The sequence below is a fragment of the Thermobia domestica genome, chromosome 6 (assembly GCF_964235325.1).
Source record: "Thermobia domestica chromosome 6, izTheDome1.hap1.1, whole genome shotgun sequence".
Classification (NCBI taxonomy): Eukaryota; Metazoa; Arthropoda; class Insecta; order Zygentoma; family Lepismatidae; genus Thermobia; species Thermobia domestica.
Genome location: NC_137459.1, coordinates 100,163,052 through 100,182,568, shown reverse-complemented (window position 1 = coordinate 100,182,568; position 19,517 = coordinate 100,163,052). Strand labels below are relative to the sequence as shown.

The 19,517-nt window shown below is 36.9% G+C and overlaps 1 protein-coding gene across 1 annotated transcript in view; it reads right to left on the bottom strand.

Moving 5' to 3' along the window:
• LOC145688129 (uncharacterized) overlaps positions 1-19,517 on the bottom strand; it is a 93,398-nt gene that overhangs the window by 14,123 nt on the left and 59,758 nt on the right. Inside the window, exon 3 of the mRNA XM_081761904.1 lies at positions 14,339-14,467. Coding sequence (XP_081618030.1) covers positions 14,339-14,467 — 129 coding nt within the window. The remainder of the gene's footprint in view (positions 1-14,338; positions 14,468-19,517) is intronic.

Below are 19,517 nucleotides of genomic sequence, written 5' to 3'. Positions count from 1 at the left end.
ATTTAAGATGCTATCAGTATCAGTGAGAACTGTTCCGTGAGCTTTCTTTAATATATAAGCACGAGGTTGATAGCCTTTCTTAAATTCGTTTATCCCCTTATACCTGTCCAGGATGTTTCTATTTTTACTATTATCTTCAAGTTCCTTAATTTTGGCTTTCAAAAAATCGCATTTCTTTGTTCTAAAAGTTTTGGAAGTTTCCCTGATGTCTACGAAATTTTGTGTAGTTATTTCATTCGGATTTTGTAGCCAACGTAATTTTGCCCGTTTTCTCTTCTCCGCTAGTTGAATGCATTCCTGGTCGAACCAAAGTTTGTTCTTACGTATTACAGCGTGTCCTAATTTTTCTTTTCCTGAAATTTTAATGCTATCTCTAATTTCAATCCTCTCTTACCTGGCTCTCTTCTAATTTCTTTAAATTATTTCTCTCCGTTTTCAGACGTTGAATATTTCCTTTATTCAACGATATTCTCTCTGTTATTATCGCTGTTACCAGGTAGTGATCAGTTGTCATAATCAGCCCCTCTAAACGACCGAACATCAGCTATACTACATTGTCTTCTTCTATCTACTAAAACGTGATCGATTTGATTATGCGTCTTTCCGTCTGGTGAGGTGCAAGTATATTTATTAACGCGGCTACGTGGAAATTTTGTACTCTTCGCGATAAGTTTTTGAATGTTGCAATGTTCACGAGTCTAACACCGTTGTCATTACTTTCCTTATGCAGACTTGCGTTCCCTACAATCGGTTTGAAAATATTCTCTCGTCCTACCTTCGCATTGAAATCCCCTACTAGAATTTTCATATGGTATTGCTGGAGTTGGTCATATATCTGTTTCACTTCTTTGTCTGTCTTTTATATCGTCATCCTTATCTTCTGTTGGGACATGTACACCTTGTCTCAAAAAGGTTGAGCGCATTCTTTATTGGTGTTTTGAGGCAAAAATTTTCAAAGTCCAACTTCGGGTATCTTCGGGAAATAGTAAACCAGGTTCGAACCTCCAAGCCAGCCTTTGCAATCGGGAAAAAGTTTGCAGATGTGTTTTTCTTCTTTTAAATATAATAAGACTTGTTATCAAGTGTTGAAAAAAGCAACATTGATTGAAATATTTAATGACACAATATTTCGAAACTTTGTATCAATGTCAGCAAATGGTTGTTTGTCATTTAGCTCTCCATACGTAATGGAACATTTAGATATGTAAACGAATCTTCCCATATGTAAAAGAATGCTCAAAGTTAAGACATGGAACATAATTATCGCCTGAGTACTAAAATAAAAGTCAAAGTAGAACAGAAACAGCGTTTCTAGTGGGTATGAATGTCATAATTATCTTGAGAATATTTATACATCGCTAAAAGTACCTTCGCCGAAGTCCTTGTGTTAGCTGACTGGTAAGCTGTCGGATTTCAAATCATAAGGTTGTGAGTTCGAATCCCATCTGGGTCAATGCTCTTTTAAAAATTATATTTTCCGCAATGAATGAAAAATTATATAAAATAATGACATTAAATACATCAGTTGTATATATATAACATAATCATTGCAGAATGTAGTAATTATTATGTTTAAAATATAACATCTGAAATAGGTAGGTGTTCACAGTAGGTCTGTATTATATATATGAGAATGTTAAATACAAGTTAAGAAACTCGTTCACTAGCAACAAATGAATCATGTAGTGTATTTATTTGCAGCTATTTGTCATATAGAGGGTAATTCTCAACATTCATAATACAGCATGTCATTTATGTTCTTGAAAACTTATTCGATGCATAAACCGAGGGTTTAAACAGAGAATCCAAAGTCGCAACGCTCACAAGAAATTCATGAACCCCAAAGGTCACGTGAGCAGACTGGAATTGTCCTTATAAAGCACGCCACAGCAGAAAGTCTTTACATAGATTTTCAATTCAATTCCTGATATATGCTTTTGCAATGTGGAAGTGGTGATGCCTTTAGTCGCTCTCTCTCGCTCGCTCGCTCACTCTCTATTTATACAGAATATAAAAGGGGATGTATGTGTGTGCTTCAACATAATTCTGATATATCTAGCGCAATTATAACTATATTTATTACAGTCTGGAAAAGAGTACTGTCGGGATACATATCAAAAATGCTAGAAACTGGTCGATATTAGTATCGAATCCATAGCTTCGTGGTGATTTAGGTGAATAGTTCTACTTTCAATTCAAGTCCAATTAAGCTCCCATTAGCACCCAGGGTGGTTACGTAGCGACATAAAAATATCGAAATCAACCGATATTAGAATCGAATCGTAAGTTTTCAGCGCCGCTAACAGTGCCGCATTTCCCATTAGTCCACATTAGTCCACATTTCACATTAGTCCCATTGCCTAGAGGGCAATATATTTGCAGAGTGCAAAGTTTAAAACTTGAATAATATTTTAATTTTTTCCGTATGAAAAAGTTAAAAATCAAGAGCAAATATACTATTTCATGAACAATCCTCTTTTACTGTTCTAATATGTATAATAATAGCGTAAGAAATCTAAAAATAATTCAGAACACGTTTCACATTTGTTATTTTTTGTTACGTAGTTCTAGCTGTAGCATGTAGTGAGTGGTATTTAAATGTAATAAATTCACTAATTAAGCATATTCGAATTAAATTTTATTTTTAAGTTAGGGATGAAGGGGCGGAGAAATATGTAGTTATTGGGGGCGCCGAGAGCAAAAGTGCGTAGGGGCACCGAGCTTTTAAATGCAACACTGGTCGCTAAATTAATTGGTAGAAATTTTAATGTCATTTAAGACCAAATTTAGTCCTAACGGTGGCAGTATCCGTTTGCTCTCCTAGGAGAAATGAAAGGGGCTGATACCAAAATTATATATATATATATATATATATATATATATATATATATATATATATATATATATATATATATATATATATATATATATATAAAAGACCGACATTAGTGTCGAATCCATAATTTTCGAGGTGGATTAGATAAAGAGTGGCACTCCAGGTGCTTTATGATATAGAAAATTAGTTTTTCTTTCTTTTTTTACGTTGGTCTACTTTTCCTTGATTTGAGACTTTCAAATTTCATCCTATTTTCTACTGAAATGTGTCTGTAAGCAACAAAGAAATAATTATATATGATAAATTTAAATTCATTTTAATTTGGAAGTTGAGAAACACTTTGCCATTATATATCGTAAAGGTCAGATCCACCAGTATAGTAACAGAGAGGTGCTTGAGCCATTGACGGTAGAAATTCAAACTCCGATAAGTGATAATTTCACAGTCTTGTTTTATTACAAGTGTTGCCTCTTTAGTCAACGGAGAAGAGGACGTGGATCATGGGTCAGAGTTGATGTCGATGGGTGTTGGTGGGTCGGAGTTGGTCGCAATGGTTCAGAGTGGTTCATAGTTGGTGGTGGGTCAGAGTGGATCACGATGGATGATGAGTCAGAGTGGGCCAATGGGTCATTTGGGTGGTGGGTGATACTGGATCATGGTGGGTCGTGGATCAAATTTTCATTGACCCACACCATCTCTGGTTAAAATTGTACTAAAGATAAGAGGCACCGAAGATGCATGTCGGCTATTATGCTTAAAATTTTGCACATAGATAGTACCCCATCAGAAAGCAATAAATCTGAAACGGTTCACGGTATCACCTCCTAGAACTCGAGATGTAGGGGTTTGTCTGATTGGCTAAATTAAGACGTCAATGATTTATCCATCAACAAGCAAGCTTTTTATGATCGTTTCCGTGGGGAAATCAGAAGAACACGTGCCTAGTAATCGTAATATTGATAGTTCGCGTCCACCCCGGGGTATTTGTTTTGTGGTTTTTTTGACTCACCTAAATATAAACAAATCACACATATAGGCATTTTAACATATTTTGGGAGAGTAATTTTGTGGTTCGTTGTCGTTTCATCGCGTCTCTGCCGCTGGTAGTAAAGTTTTCAAAATGGAACTGGGGCCACCGCGGATTTTTCGCTGCGGGGCCACCAATTTTTGGCGAGAGGTCAATAGTTGACCATCTGTAGTCCACCGACGCTTACAGCTTAGGGTAATGAACGATGTCTTTGCCTTGTAGACGTCATGACTACCGACGTCGGCAGTCAACTAGCTTTTAGTATTCCTTTACTAACCATCTATCGTTCATGTTTATACACACTGTTGTAACAATAATAATAATAATAATAATAATAATAATAATAATAATAATAATAATAATAATAATTATTATTATTATTATTATTATTATTATTATTATTATTATTTGTAGTAATAGTAGTATAATTTTATAATAGAATAATTATATTGTCTATGTATTGTCTAGGTAGGACTACACACAGGATTTGGCTCGTTTTAGTTTGACTCGACTCTAATCCGAGTCGAGTTGGAGGATATTTTTCGCGCCGAGTCCTAGAGTAGACCTCAAAGATGTCTGTTTCGAGTCGAGTCGAGTTTCAAAGAAAAGTCGCTCGTGCCCATCTCTACTAATGAGAGCTTAATCGGAGTTAAGCGAAATCGAAAGTCACACTATTTATCTAAGCGACCCCGAAAACTATGAATTCGACACTAATACCGATCATTTTCTAGCAATCTTTTATACGAGTATGTATCTCCCTCCCATTCACCATAGGTAACCCGACAGCACTCTTTTTCAGACTATAAGAAATTTGGTTAAAATTACTCTAGGCCAGTGGTTCTCAATCTAATTCCTATCACGATCCCCTTTTATCACATCCTCTTGCCAGCGACCCTTTTATAATTTGTGTTTTATAATAAGCTTGTGTGGGATTTTTAACATAACTATTTCTATAATAGTAGAATCCATTTCTTGTTTATAGTGAACAGTGCCGTGGCATGGAAAATCAGCGCTCGGGGCGAGAGTATACGACGATGTCTCCGTACATATGAGTGAGGTCGACAGACTAGCTGCAGGGGCCACCATGGTTGGCACGAAGCTCAATAAAATTTTCAAAAGTAAACCCTGCCTTTTCTTGATTTTGAGCACATTTTATTACGTTTTTCCTTCTATTTTATACATGTGCACATGCACTTTCCTATAGGGATGCACGCGAGACGCGAGAAGTCTCGTCTCGTCTCGCATCTCGTCTCGCATTTGCGAGACGAGACGCTAGACGAGACTCGGTTAAGTCTCGCACGATAAGTCTCGCGAGACTTCTCGCAGTCTCGCAACATTTATGAATCACATTTAATTGTATATTTAGTAATTTTACATTTATTGAGTTTTCTAAGTTGAGCGTTAATGCCTCCAGGAACAAAAAAGTGATTGGGGCAATAGACATTTTATGAGATTTATTATTAATCAAGGTTAATTTTCAGAATTAAAGCCTTCTTTAGTTTCTAAAAAAGAAAAGCTTTGTAAATTGGAAATTTATTACAGCATCGATTTAGGACTTTATTTTGCGACACAAACACATACACGCGGGCGCGCACGAATACATGAACTTCTATTTTTGGTCTGAAAAACGAATAAGACTCCCTATTGCTGCGAAAAATGATATTTCTGTTGTTTCTGTCTTTTTCACATTACTACTAGCGATTAATGTTGGGGGATGGCGGGGAAATCCCCTCTCGTCAAAGTTTATCCACGGCCCGGCTCGCAGAAATAACATGATATTTTTACATGGAATAAGTATTTTCTTTCTATAAACATCCCCCTCTAGTTCGGAAGTTTAATTCAAATACTGGTTTGGCAGGATGTCCCTATAGGTTTCGTGGGAGATGGTAGGAATGGCCCTATATCTGTCAATAATTTTATTTTCTAGATCTGGCAGTAAGTTGAAAGCGAAAGTTGATAAAATGCGATAATCCAACATTGCTACAAGCGCGATCGAACCAAAAGAATTGGGTCGTATTGTGTTGTGAGGAGTTCTTTTGTTGTGTGCAAGCTCTTTTGGTGGTATAAAAACATCTTTATACTGGAAAATCACCCTTCAAGGAAACGACCAAAACGTGTAAATGTTGATAGTGGCGACGACATTTTAGAAGAGCCAAATATTGCTGGACACCTCTAAGCTGGAAAACAATGTTGGATCCGGTAACAATTTATGTTGGTTTTGCTGTAAATTATGTTATTAATTTGACGAAAATTAATGGTCCAGCGATCAAATTCCAGCACAACTTTTCTTTTAATTTGGAGCGGAGGGAACACAAGTTCGGATACCATGTTGAACTCTAGGTTCCGTCTCCTTAGGATGTTATGAACATTCATTCCATGGAAAGCAATGGCAAACCACCATTCACCTTGCCAAGGGACTTTTAGGTCAAATACCTGCCTTCGGACAGAATATCACATCATCATTCATTAACAGCCATAGAATAACACATTGCAAAATTTTGACCTAGAATATATGCGAGACTGCAAGACCATGCGAGAAAGTCTCGCGCGAGACGCGAGATGAGACTCAAAGTTTTATGCGAGACGCGAGACGAGACTTCACATTTGCGAGACGAGACCTTACGCGAGACGAGACCAACGCTTGAGGTTACGAGACGAGACGAGACTATTCCATTTCTCGTCTCATCTTGTCTCGCGTGCATCCCTACTTTCCTAACATGAGTAACACACTTCCTTCGAAATTTGTGCCCCCTTTTTTCGGCGCCCGGCATTGACAATGGATACAGTAACTGTACTATCTATATTCCAACGACGAAGGTGCTGGTTCAAGATGGATGTTAAACTCCTTCATTGAAGAGGCCAGTAACGTATCTGATCTAAGCCCACAACTTCTTGCCCAAATAATAGAATGATCATGCTACAAGTCTTTGCAACTGGTTTTCTGTAACGAAGACTTGGACAAGTTCTGCCTTATGAGGAGAGAAGAATATCCAGGTCTGGTATCTGCTGCTTTAAAAGTAATAATTCCATTTGCTACATCGTACTTGTGCGAAAGTTTTTTCTTCATGGTAAACATTAAAACAAAGACAAGAAATCGCTTATCAGTTGAAAATGGCTTCATAATGTTCATCACGAAGATTGAACAGGGCATTGCTGCACTAGTGAAATTACACCATCCTTAGGTATCTCATTAGGTTTCAATTTTAATTGTATTTCAATGTGCAGGTTTTGTTCCATGTGTATTTTTTTAGTATTTCTATATATAGTTCTCATTAGTATCATATCATATCATACGTCTTTCATTTAAATTCATTTTTAAACAACTCTGCACCCTTTGACAATGTTCAGTAGACTTATTTTTTATTGTTATTTACAGTATGTATAAAAAATAAAAGTATGCCTATCAGAACAAAATTCAAAATAATTTCCGGTATTAGATTCTAACTATATTTATCTCTTCCGCTTATCTTCGTGACCTCCTAGGGGCCACGACTCCCAGGTTGAGAAACCCTGCTCTAGGCATACATGAGTTATGTTGGAACATACATACATACACTTTTATATGTATAAATGCAGATAAGAGAGAGTTGAGAGAGAGCGATTAAGGTATTACCGCTCTCAATCTCTTCACTTTACTTTTGCGATTCGCAAATTTCTTACGTGACAGTTTGGGGCTAGCTAGTTTTTTTGTCTTGAACCACGATCCGATTTTCGATATGCTCTACCTAAATGCTATAATGCGAATATTGAGAAGTTACCTGCGTATGAAAATAGCTGCAAATAAATACATTACATAACTTATTTATTGCTATTACACGATTTTCTTAATTTGTATTTAATATTCACATATAACATACCGACGTTCTGTCAATACCTCAAATGTTATATTTTAAAGATAAGAATTGCTTATGTCGTGAAATGATATGAATATATATATTCAACTGATATATACAACTGATGAATTGTAATGTAACTATTTTACATAATTTTCATGCATTGAGGAAAGTAGAATATCATAAAAGAATCTCACCTGAACGGGTATCGAACTCACGATTTAAACGCTCGGGGGTGTACCACTGAGCTAACATGACCGCTTTTCGGAAGCTGCTTCTGAAATATAACTGAGCTCATACGTAAATTATTATTTTTCGTATGGAAATCACAATGACGAAACGAGAGTGTGAATATATAGTTTCGAAATATTGTATCATTAACTATTTCAATAGATTTTACTTTTTTTCTACACTTAATACCATTTCAACATGTCTTATTATATTTAACAGAAGGAAAAACATATCTGTACATTTTATCCCGATTGCTAAGGTTGGCTTGGAGGTTCGAACCAGCAGCTTTAGTTTACTGTTTTCAGAAGATACCCGAAGTTGGACTTCGAAAGGGTTCGTCTCAATACAGCTATCATCATATCGCTCAATCTGTTTGGTATATGGTATATGTTTTTATACGTGTAAAGTCAGTATAACAATTCATTCTTTAAACAGCTTTTCGTATGTATTAATACTCCTTTATTAAAACTGTTTTTAATATTATTATTACGGCGCACCATTTTCAGATTTCTTTCGCGAGTCGTTGATCAAGTCGTTCCCCACAATAGGCGTGTCGTGCAATTAACCAACCACACGTCAGGTACTAGCTTTTACCTATTGCTTCCTGCTCACAGCTCAGAACATTGGTAACTATGGATAGTTAGTACAGCAGTAATTACTTTATGGGAGTTGGAAGGCTATTCTGCAATTGCAGCTAGCAGGCGAGTAGGTGTCCCGGCCTCTAAGGAAGGCGATGGATTCGGAAACATGGTCCTACACGTCAAACTGGTAATTTACGATCTTCTGGTTGTCCGCATGAGTCAACCGAAGCCGAAGATGCGAGATTAGTAAACGAAGCCCGGTTAGACCCACTAAGGACGTCTAGACAGCTAAGGGAAGCTTCTCTTTTTCCTGGTAGTAAGCATACAGCTCTGCGAAGGCTTCGTCATGCTGGGTTACGTGGCTGTGTTGCTGCCGTGAAGGAAAAACTCTCAGACGACCACAAAATTTACCGTCTCGCGTTTGCACAGGCGAATGTGGGTCGCAATTGGGAAAACGTAGTTTTTTCAGATGAATCCATATTCACAACATCAAATGAGGGACGCCGTTTTGTGTATCGCGCGAGAGGCACCCTATATGAACCTGGATGTGTTGCTGCTTGAAATCGCAGTGGCCATGTATCTATTTCATGTTGGGGTTGGATTTTCAGGCGAGGAGCAGAACAGCTTCACAGAATTGAAGGACACCTGGACAGTGTTCAGTACTTAGATATTATGAGTAATATCATGGTGCCATCTGTACGAGTATTTCAGCCTGATGGTGTAATTCAGTTCCAGCAAGACCAGTCGCCAATACATACTTCCCGTGTGGTTTTGGAATGGTTCGCAGGGCAGCCTGAGATTGATTTAATTGACTGGCCGCCTCGTGGAGCAGACCTCAATCTCATAACTTGGGATATTCCGCAACACATAAACAAAGCGAAAAAGAGAGAGAGAAAGAGAGAAAGAGAGAGAGAGAAAAAAAGATAGAGAGAGAGAGAAATGAATATACAAAAGCATATTCAACGTATTCGAATGAGACTCTAAGTAATGATATTCCGTTCTAAAGAGAATTTGTGTTTCTTCCCGTGACGTTAAGGGGATCGGGAAAAGTTATGTGTCTTGAAGCAGGATCCGACTTTGGATACTCTGTTTACACACTTTCTATATCCGTAGGAATATACTGTATTTCACGAATGTAAATGACATGCTGTATTGAGAATATTGAGAAGTTACATCTGTATGACAAATAGCTGCAAATAAATACACTACATAATTTATTTATTGCTATTAAACGATTTTCCTAACTTGCATTTAACATTCTCATATATAATACCGACCTACTGTGAAAATTATCTCAGATTTTATATTTTAAACATAATAATTACTACATTCTGCAATGATTATGTTATATATATATACAACTGATGTATTTTAATGTAATTATTTTATATAATTTTTCATGCATTGCGGAAAATATAATTTTTAAAAAAGCAATGATCAAGATGGGATTCGAACTCATAACCTTATGATTTAAGGTCCGACAACTTACCAGTGAGCTACCACAAGGACTTCGGCGAAGGTACTTTTAGCGATGTATAAATATTCTCAAGATAATTATGACATTCATATCCACTACAAACGCTGTTTCTGTTCTACTTTGACTTTTATTTTAGTACTCAGGTGATAATTATGTTCTATATCTTAACTTTGAGCATTCTTTTACATATGGAAAGATTCGTTTACGTATCTAAATGTCCCATCACGAATGGAGAGCTAAATGACAAACAACCATTTGCTGACATTAATACAAAGTTTCGAAATATTGTATCATTAAATATTTCAATCAATGTTGCTTTTTTCCCTACACTTGGTAACAAGTCTTATTATATTTAAAAGAAGAAAAACACATCTGCAAACTTTTTCCCGATTGCAAAGGCTGGCTTGGAGGTTCGAACCTGGTTTACTACTTCCCGAAGATACCCGAAGTTGGACTTTGAAAATTTTTGCCTCAAAACACCAATAAAGAATGCGCTCAACCTTTTTGAGACAAGGTGTACATTTGAAAATGAAAATGAAATGAAATTTTTGAGCTTTACGTCCCACGGTTATGCCGGTGAGGCTAAAGGAGACGGTGATGATGAGTAATGGATGAAATGGTGGAATGAAGAAAGTGGGAGGAAACGGGAGAAAACCGAAAAAACCCACGCACACGGTGTTTGTCCACCGCAAAGTTCAAGTGGCGGGGGCTGGGATCGAGCCCGGGACCCCAAGCACCAGAGGTGAACGCTCTACCACTGAGCCACCGCGTCCCCTCCTGTACATTTGAAACAATAATATCAAACCACCGGCTCTTAAGAATAATAAAAGAAAGTATATCACTAACAAATTCATCCGCTTAATTGCTAATATTATTCGTTTGTGAACGAAAAGCCCTGCTCCTAATTCGTGATTTTTATTTCTTTCCCCGTAAAAGAACGTGAAATTTCCGGAATTCACAATTCCATTTCCTTCCCACTTAACTTTCTGAACTCCTACTAGGTCCATCCTGTACTTTTCTAACTCATTCGTTACGGATTTTAACGCGCCTGCCCTACAAAGACTTCTAATATTCCATGTTCCAAATCTCATTTTCATGTCCATTTTCTTTTGCTGAGGTCGTGCCAAGTTATCAGTTCTGGTCCAAGGCTTCTGTGAATGTTTCTGAACGAGTGTCTCTTTTTACAGGATAAGGTTGTTAGCCTCACCAAAACTCCCAAGCTGGAGGACCATTCCTTGTGGTCTGTCCGTGACTGCATATTCAGTATATTCCTAGCTAACCTCTATATCTAGAAGCCTTGTCTTTGATCCGCAACATGAGGACGCGCCATGCCATGGTGACAGGAATCAACATACATGTGTAGTAGTATAGATAAAATATGAACAAAATAACCTGACGTATGTTTGAGAAAATTAACCAAGAAAATCACAACCCCTTTCAGACTTCTTCAGAAGGAACTGCTGACGCCACATTGTAGTGAAATTAGTAAAATATATTTATGAAATATGAGCAAATCGCCTGAGATATTTTTTGTTCTATCATCGTCACAACGTGGCTTAGAAGCTCAACAAGCCAATAAAATGTGTACCTGGGACAACCTTTGAAAGTAGAGGTTGTAGCGTGACGCTGACCGCATCATCTCTTGTGTGCAGGAGTCAAGGAAGTGTGGAGCATTTACACAACCCATGAGCTTCATGGCCTATCCAATGATGACGCCGGCATTAATTACTTGAAGGCGACGAGCGGAAATGCTCATGTTTTAGAGTGTTCCTACTTTTGTGTATACCGAAAAATAATTTTGTTACTTAACCTACATTACAATACAACATGTCTGGAGGTAGTCGGGGAAGGCAATGCCATTAGGGACCGATCACCCCTTTCCCCTCTCTAGCGCCGTCACTGAGCATGTCCCGAAAAGGGAACCACCGATTATTTTTTGTCTTAAAATGAAAAAAAAGACATTTATTAAAGAGTAGTGTTTAGTTAAAATACACAGAAAATCAAGCTAAAAAGAAAGATAATTTTATGCTATCCCTATGTATCTCATTTATAGTTCTTTCGTCTATATTCACTACTAAAATTAATATATGAAATAGGTTTGTGTAAGAAACATTTAATGACTTTGATAAAGACGTTTTTAAAAGTGAGAGCCAGTTTTGTTTCAATTAGCACGGAAAATCATAGGTGGAACAAAATACCTTTCCCCAGCAGAAATCTTAGGATAAAATAGCCAATTCTTTACTCCTCTGATCTTACGCCCGTGCTTTCACTATTGTGTATTTTAACTGTCATGGCTATTTAATCAACAAATAAAATCTACAAACTTACTGAATCAATAATGAATGATTTATTTAAGAATAACTTCAAAACTACTTAACAAAGATTAGTAATGATTTTCATGAATTTCCAGAGAACAACTAACTGAAATAACTACTAAAATTGAATACTTTTACTAATAAAATTAATCTCCGAGAATATATATATATATATATATATATATATATATATATATATATATATATATATATATATATATATATATATATATATATATGTGTGTGTATATATATATATATATAGGGTTATTCAAAAAGAAAGAACAGATTACAAACATTTATTTCTTCCAAACTACAAAAGATAGAAACATGATTCGAACGTTACTTGATTAAGAAAAGTTTACAATTTAAACAGCCCGCATAGAAGTTCCAATCACGGCCGCATTGGCGCTGTTGTTTGTTATTGTTTGTCTGTAGTGAAATGACGGCGTCACCACAGGAGAAGTCTTTGTGTGCTACAATTGGCAAAACTTGAGTCCATTGTTGCAGTTCAGCGAGTAGTTCGCCGCCAATTTAATAAACAACCGCCGCATCATAAGCAAAATTCGTAGAAGATGGATGCATCTGCAAGGGGAAAAGCACGGAACGTCCACGCACATCGAACGAGAATGTCGAGCGTATTCGTACACTTTACGAAAGGAGCCCAAACAAATCCACATCACAAGCAAGCATAAAACTTAACATTCCTCAACCAACGGTATGGCGAGTTCTAAAACATCGTCTGCACATGAAGCTATACAAACTGCAGTTATTGCAAGCATTGCATCCTGACGACCACAACAAAAGGTATGAATTTTGCATTAGCATGTTAGGTGATATGGAAGAAGACAATTTTGCTCAACGATTAATTTTTTCCGATGAAACCACTTTTCATCTTTCTGGTAAAGTTAATCGCCATAACATTAGAATTTGGGCAGGTATTCAACATGAAAGAGATTCACCAAAGATGAACGTCTTCTGTGCGATATCTGTAACCAAAGTTTATGGGCCTTTCTTCTTCATGGAGAAAACTGTGACAGGATTTACCTATCTAGACATGCTTCAAAACTGGTTATTTCCCCAACTTCGAGATGGTTCAGATGACTTCATCTTCATGCCAGATGGTGCCCGGCCTCATTTCTCTAACCACGTTCGACGTTACTTGAATGACACCATTCCAGGACGTTGGATTGGAAGAGGAGGAGAAGAAGATCAACTTTATCGCCGGTGGCCTCCCAGGTTTCCAGATCTCGCTCCGTGTGATTTTTATCTATGGGGTTACGTAAAAGACCGTGTTTTTATCCCTCCCATGCCTGACACTCTTGAAGGTCTGTGAGATCGAATTGTTGAAGCTGTGAATTCGATAACTAGAGACATTTGTCATGTAACACACGGTGCTCATATTGAATGTACACCATAATTTCTAACAATAAATTGTAAACTTTTCTTAATCAAGTAACGTTCGAATCATGTTTCTATCTTTTGTAGTTTGGAAGAAACAAATGTTTGAAATCTGTTCTTTCTTTTTGAATAATCCTATATATATATTAATGATCATCATTCAGTTATGACTTTATGAAATCTTTCAGTTTAACGTCTCATAATTATGTCCTTTAGGCTAAAGGAAACGGATGATTAACGCAAGTGAATGATGATGGAAGAATTGGTGGAATGAAAAGTAGGAGGAAACGGGAGTACTACGAGAAAACTCACGGATACGATTTTGGCCACCACAAACTTACATGGTCGGGAATGGAATGAGGAATCCCAGTTGTTTTTTTTTTCATTAGATAGTACAAGTTTCCTCTCCTTGAGACAGTTGTTAAAATATTGCTACTACATGTTATAAACTTCTTAAAGCAATTAGTACTGTTCACAATAATACTTCTACAGAACAATACTAAAATTAACTGTTTTAAGTAAGTATATATTTAATTTTCGAATAATTATAAATCAATTTTATAAATTTTTTGATCCATAAAACTTAATATTCTTTTTTTTTTTAAAAAAAAAAATATATAGTAGTCTATGGTGTTACCTCATCTGAATCCTCTAGCATTGCCGAACTGAGTCTTGCGACGGTACCATTAGTTACTGGAGTGCCTACCTTAGGATGGAAAGTTTCCGATACATGAGTTGAATTTACCGTTAATGTAGCCGGCTCCAACTGTAAATGCAAATGAAATGTTAGTATGAAAGGCTGATGTAAAATTGAGAGCACAATTGAATGGTTTCATGTATATATATATATATATATATATATATATATATATATATATATATATATAAACAGTATTTGGGTTTGTTGTTAGTATTTTCAGTATTTTAGTGATCGTGTTAAAAATCTAAGTTTAAGATTCGGCAAAAATTATCATATGGTCCACGTATATATTCTCTCCGTGTTTTAAATGAGAGCAATATTACACTCTTGGAAACATAAGAAAGATACTTATTCATAATTTGAAATGGTACATTAATATAAGGTGATATAATACATATTGATTTGCTTAGAGATATTGCCAATTGTCTCAAAAGAGATCGCAAAACAAGTGTATTTCAAATACTGTTGCCCTAAAAAAAAATGTAATTATATGGCGGCTCATTTACTGAAACCCGTTTGTTTAGATCTGGAAAGATAAAAGAATGCTTCATCGGTTACTGATGCAAGGCAATGCTACATACACAGGGGGATCAAAAGGGGGCGATCGGGACGATCGCCCTCCCCGCTAGAAGAGAAGACTTTCTTATTTTATATATAAATAGAACCCATCCCAGAGTTTGGAGCTCTTAAAAGTAGCTCTAAGTACCAGTATTACAACCCACTGCCCTTCCCCAGAAGTCCGACCTAGATCCTCCCCTATACATATGTAAGGTTAATTGTAAACAAGCCATTAAGCCGCTATCAGCACATGTATTAGTGTGTTTGTTACCCTGTTTCTGAGTACGTTTAATAGACCAGAGTTAGCGTGGGTCAATGAAAACTTGACCCACGACCCACTGACCCACCACCCACCATGACCCACTCTGACCTACGACCCACCATGACCCACCATCCACCGTGACCCACTGTGACCCACCACCCACCATAACCCACTGTGACTCACCGTGACCCACCACCCACCGTGACCCACCACCCACCATGAACCACTTTCATCCACTGTGACCTACTCTGACTCACCAAAATCCATCGTCATCAACTCTGAACACGATCCACGGCCTCTTCTGTACTGACTAAAGAGTTTACACTTGTAATAAAACAAGAGTCTGAAATTGTCACTAATCGGAGTTTGAATTTCTAGTCAATCGCTCAAGCACCACTCTGTTACAATAACGGTGGATCTGACCTCTACGATATAAAATAATAAAGCGTTTGTCAGTGAGGAAATTGAAGCACTTCGAGGTGGGGGGGATTAGTGTGTGCCTAAAATATACTTGTACTAAGAGAGTATTCTTTCAAGTGTTAATTTCTCAACGCATTCCAAAAGAAACTTCTATTCACAGGAAAATACCCATGTACAATATGGAAAAGGTTATGGTTTCTCAGTTCACAATATGTTTCTCACAAAAGACTTGGAAAATTAGTTTTCCATAGTGTATAAAGGTGCTCAGGTACCGTCTGTGAGAGCCTCTCCATAAAGTATGCTCATAATTGTAATTTGTGTAATCACTAAAATATCACGTTAAATTTAAGTTACAAATATGCATAATTGCAATTATTATGAAGCCATTAGTAATACAAGTATACATTTTCCATGACTCGTAATTTCCCACTTTAAAACAAATCTGAAATTCGGTTTATTTCCTGTTGGCCTCCAGAACTTTTTCATGGTAAATCATCCGCAGCGGAATGATGTCCATTCTTCAGCCAAGAAATAACTAGCTCGTCTACTTTTAGATTGTCTAGCGGTGGTCCATTAACATTGATGAACAACAAGTTAGACAATCTTTGAGCACTTAGTCTATTTCTAATATCAGTCATCTGTAAATTCATAAGGGGAAATCCCCGTTCGCACTCTGTCGTGGAAATTGATAATACTTGTACCCGATTCTGCAACTCCTCATCGACAATCTGCTTGTTAGACTTAAGTCTGATAACGATTTTTCTCGGTCAGTTTTGAAATACTCAGCAAGAAGTATCATCTCTCTATCACCATACATCTTTTCCATATCGACCATGTCAGTTGGCAATATCGACTCATGGAGAACAGAAACGTCATCTACCACACCTTCGATAGGGAATCTTGTGCATAAATTTTCAATTAAAGCCAGATAAACTGATATTTCTTATTTGTTTATAAATTTAATGTTTGTAATTACACATGAAGGTTTGATGCCATTACCAAGTTTCCTCCCCCTCTAGAAAGCAAAAGGGAACGAGGCTCCTGGAAAGTGTTCAGAGGTGAATGGGAATTTCCCTCCTTCTTCCCCTTCAATTGCCACATTGCTGTTTGCCATGGGCCAAATTACGATGAATTTCAATTAAATTATCATAGTAAAAATATTTCCTTGAATTATCGATACTTTTCAGTGGAAAAAAGGGTGAAATTTGAAAGTCCCAAATCAAGGTAAGTAGACCAACATAAATCAAAAAAAGAGTAATATTTTCCATATAATTATGCGTACAATCCAAACTTAAAATTTCCGTGTAATTAAGCTTACAGTACAAATTTTATGTCTATTTTTTTCACAACTTTATGGGCTGATTGCCCTGTGCTGTAAGCGCTCCATATAATAAACATAAGTTTCAGCAATTTTTGCATTAAAAGCAATGGATATATAAAGGAAAACACGGGATTTTTGTTTCTGATTTTTTCTTAACTAATATCGATCGTTTTCGATCACTTTTACAAACCAACTCACTACCAATTTTCAATATATAGAAAGTGCCCCCCTCCCCAGATAGAGGAGAATTTTTAAAAATACTAGGACACAATCTGTTTATGTTCAATAAAGAGTTAATACACTGATCCGTAAGTTTAACGGCTTGCGAGATACTCATTTTTTTCGCAAAAATTCAGATCCTCACTACCTCCTTAGGATATTATTATTATAAGAAAGCAATATAACATCCCAGTTAGGATTAAGACCTAGCTATATACCAAAAGTAATTTCATTTGACTTTGCAATTTGTCCGTGATGATCAGGCACACATAGTTACATTCAATTTTTCATATAATAATTTATATATTACAGTGATTCAAGGGGCCGCGGTGGCTCAGTGGTAGAGCGTTCACCTCTGGTGCTTGGGGTCCCGGGTTCGATCCCAGACCCCGCCAAGTGAACTTTGTGGTGGACAAACACCGTGTGCGTGGGTTTTCTCGGGGTTCTCCCGTTTCCTCCCACTTTCTTCATTCCACCATTTCATTCATTTCTCATAATCACCGTCTCCTTTAGCCTAACCGGCATAACCGTGGGACGTAAAACTCAAAGATTTCATTTCATTTTACAGTGATTCAAAAATGTATTTTTTCCAGTAGTTAGCTTCTCTAAAAACTCACAGGTCTCGAAAGCCAAGTAGTAGTATAAGCCCTATTGCTATTATTAAGTGAAGTCCTTTTTTCACTTGGTTAGATATACTCATCTCAGATAAGTAGACAGAAACAAATGGAAAAGGAAAGGAAATGAAGGTCTTGAAAGTAAAACGAAGACAAATTTACCAGTCTTCAGAAGATACTGTCTACAATGCAGTGAGCAGAGTGGGTCGGTAGATCAGGCTGAGTCTGTGGGTCGCAGTGGGTCATGATGGGTGGTGGGTCGCAGTGCGTCACGGTGGGTGGTGGGTCGCAGTGGGTCATGTTGGGTGGTGGATCGCAGTGGGTCACGGTGGTTGGTGGGTCACAGTGGGCCACTTGCTGTTGACCCAAGAGCCACTGACCCACTTAGAAAACTTGACCCACTTGGCCCACCGACCCATTCCATCTCTGTAATAGACCTATACTTCGAATATATACATGTTGAGTATAGTTCGTATACAAGTGCGAATTCATAGTATATTAAATGTTCTCTCTATCTCTTTCTCTCTTTTTCTCTCTCTATCTCTCTTGCACACACACACGCATACACACAAATATATATATATATATATAATTATAGATATATAATATAAAAGATGTATATATATATATATATATATATATATATATATATATATATATATATATATATATATATAAACATTTTATTTACATGTGAAAATACACCTATGTATATAATACCGCAGTAAGGTTGTATTAATCAGAAGATTTTAATATTCAAATTTGAAATATGGTGCAATTTATGACAAATGTTGTGTAACACTGTTACTCCATTATATATATTAAATCTGACTTTCTCAGGTAAACTGAAATTACCACCTCAAAATTGTTTATCTTCTGATTAGATTGAAATTTTAATAGCAATTTTTATAAGGTAATATATTTTAGTGGCATATATTATACATGCTACCACCAATATACAAATTAGTTACTTCATGTGGAACAAAAAATCGTAGTCTAAAATATGGTTTGCTCACAAAGAATAAATTTAACATCGGTCAAGAAATGGCGTACCTGATTGGTAATTATCTATCACCTACCCGTCTTCGTGGCAGCAATTGTCTTACGTTTCTGTGACGTCTTGCTAGTATTACTCGAGAATGTGTCATAAGCAATTAGGCAGCGACAGTGGTTCTAACACACCGTACATGTTGACATGGATGTCAGAAATTTCTGAATGAAGTGTTCGCAAAGAGTTGGGTTGCCAGTGATGATTCTGCACCTTCACCACCACGCTTGACTGACATACTCCACTGGAACTGTTACTGTGAGGTAAGATGACAGTCTAGTGTATGAAACATCTATCATAATACTCGAGAACCCACTGCAGCTGCCACCGTGGTCTCAGAAATGCTAGGCGTATTTCATCGAATCAGGCAACAACAGATTTGCTGATGCCATCGGCATAATGAGGCCAATGGCGGACAGTTTCAACACAGTCTCTGAGCCGTTCCAAATTTCGCTTTTATCGTTCAGATACGCAACTTTACAATATCATTCAGTGACTTATACAAATGGTCGGACTGTGGTTCAGGGGAACTCATTTTATTCTATGAGCTTTACATATTTGAAAATTTCATTTTCTGTTCTTTTGTGGGTCGCCTGTCACTACACTTCTGCAGTGTTGTCCTTGCCATTATTCGTCTTCCATTATGCATTTTCCCGCACTTCTCGGGACATCTA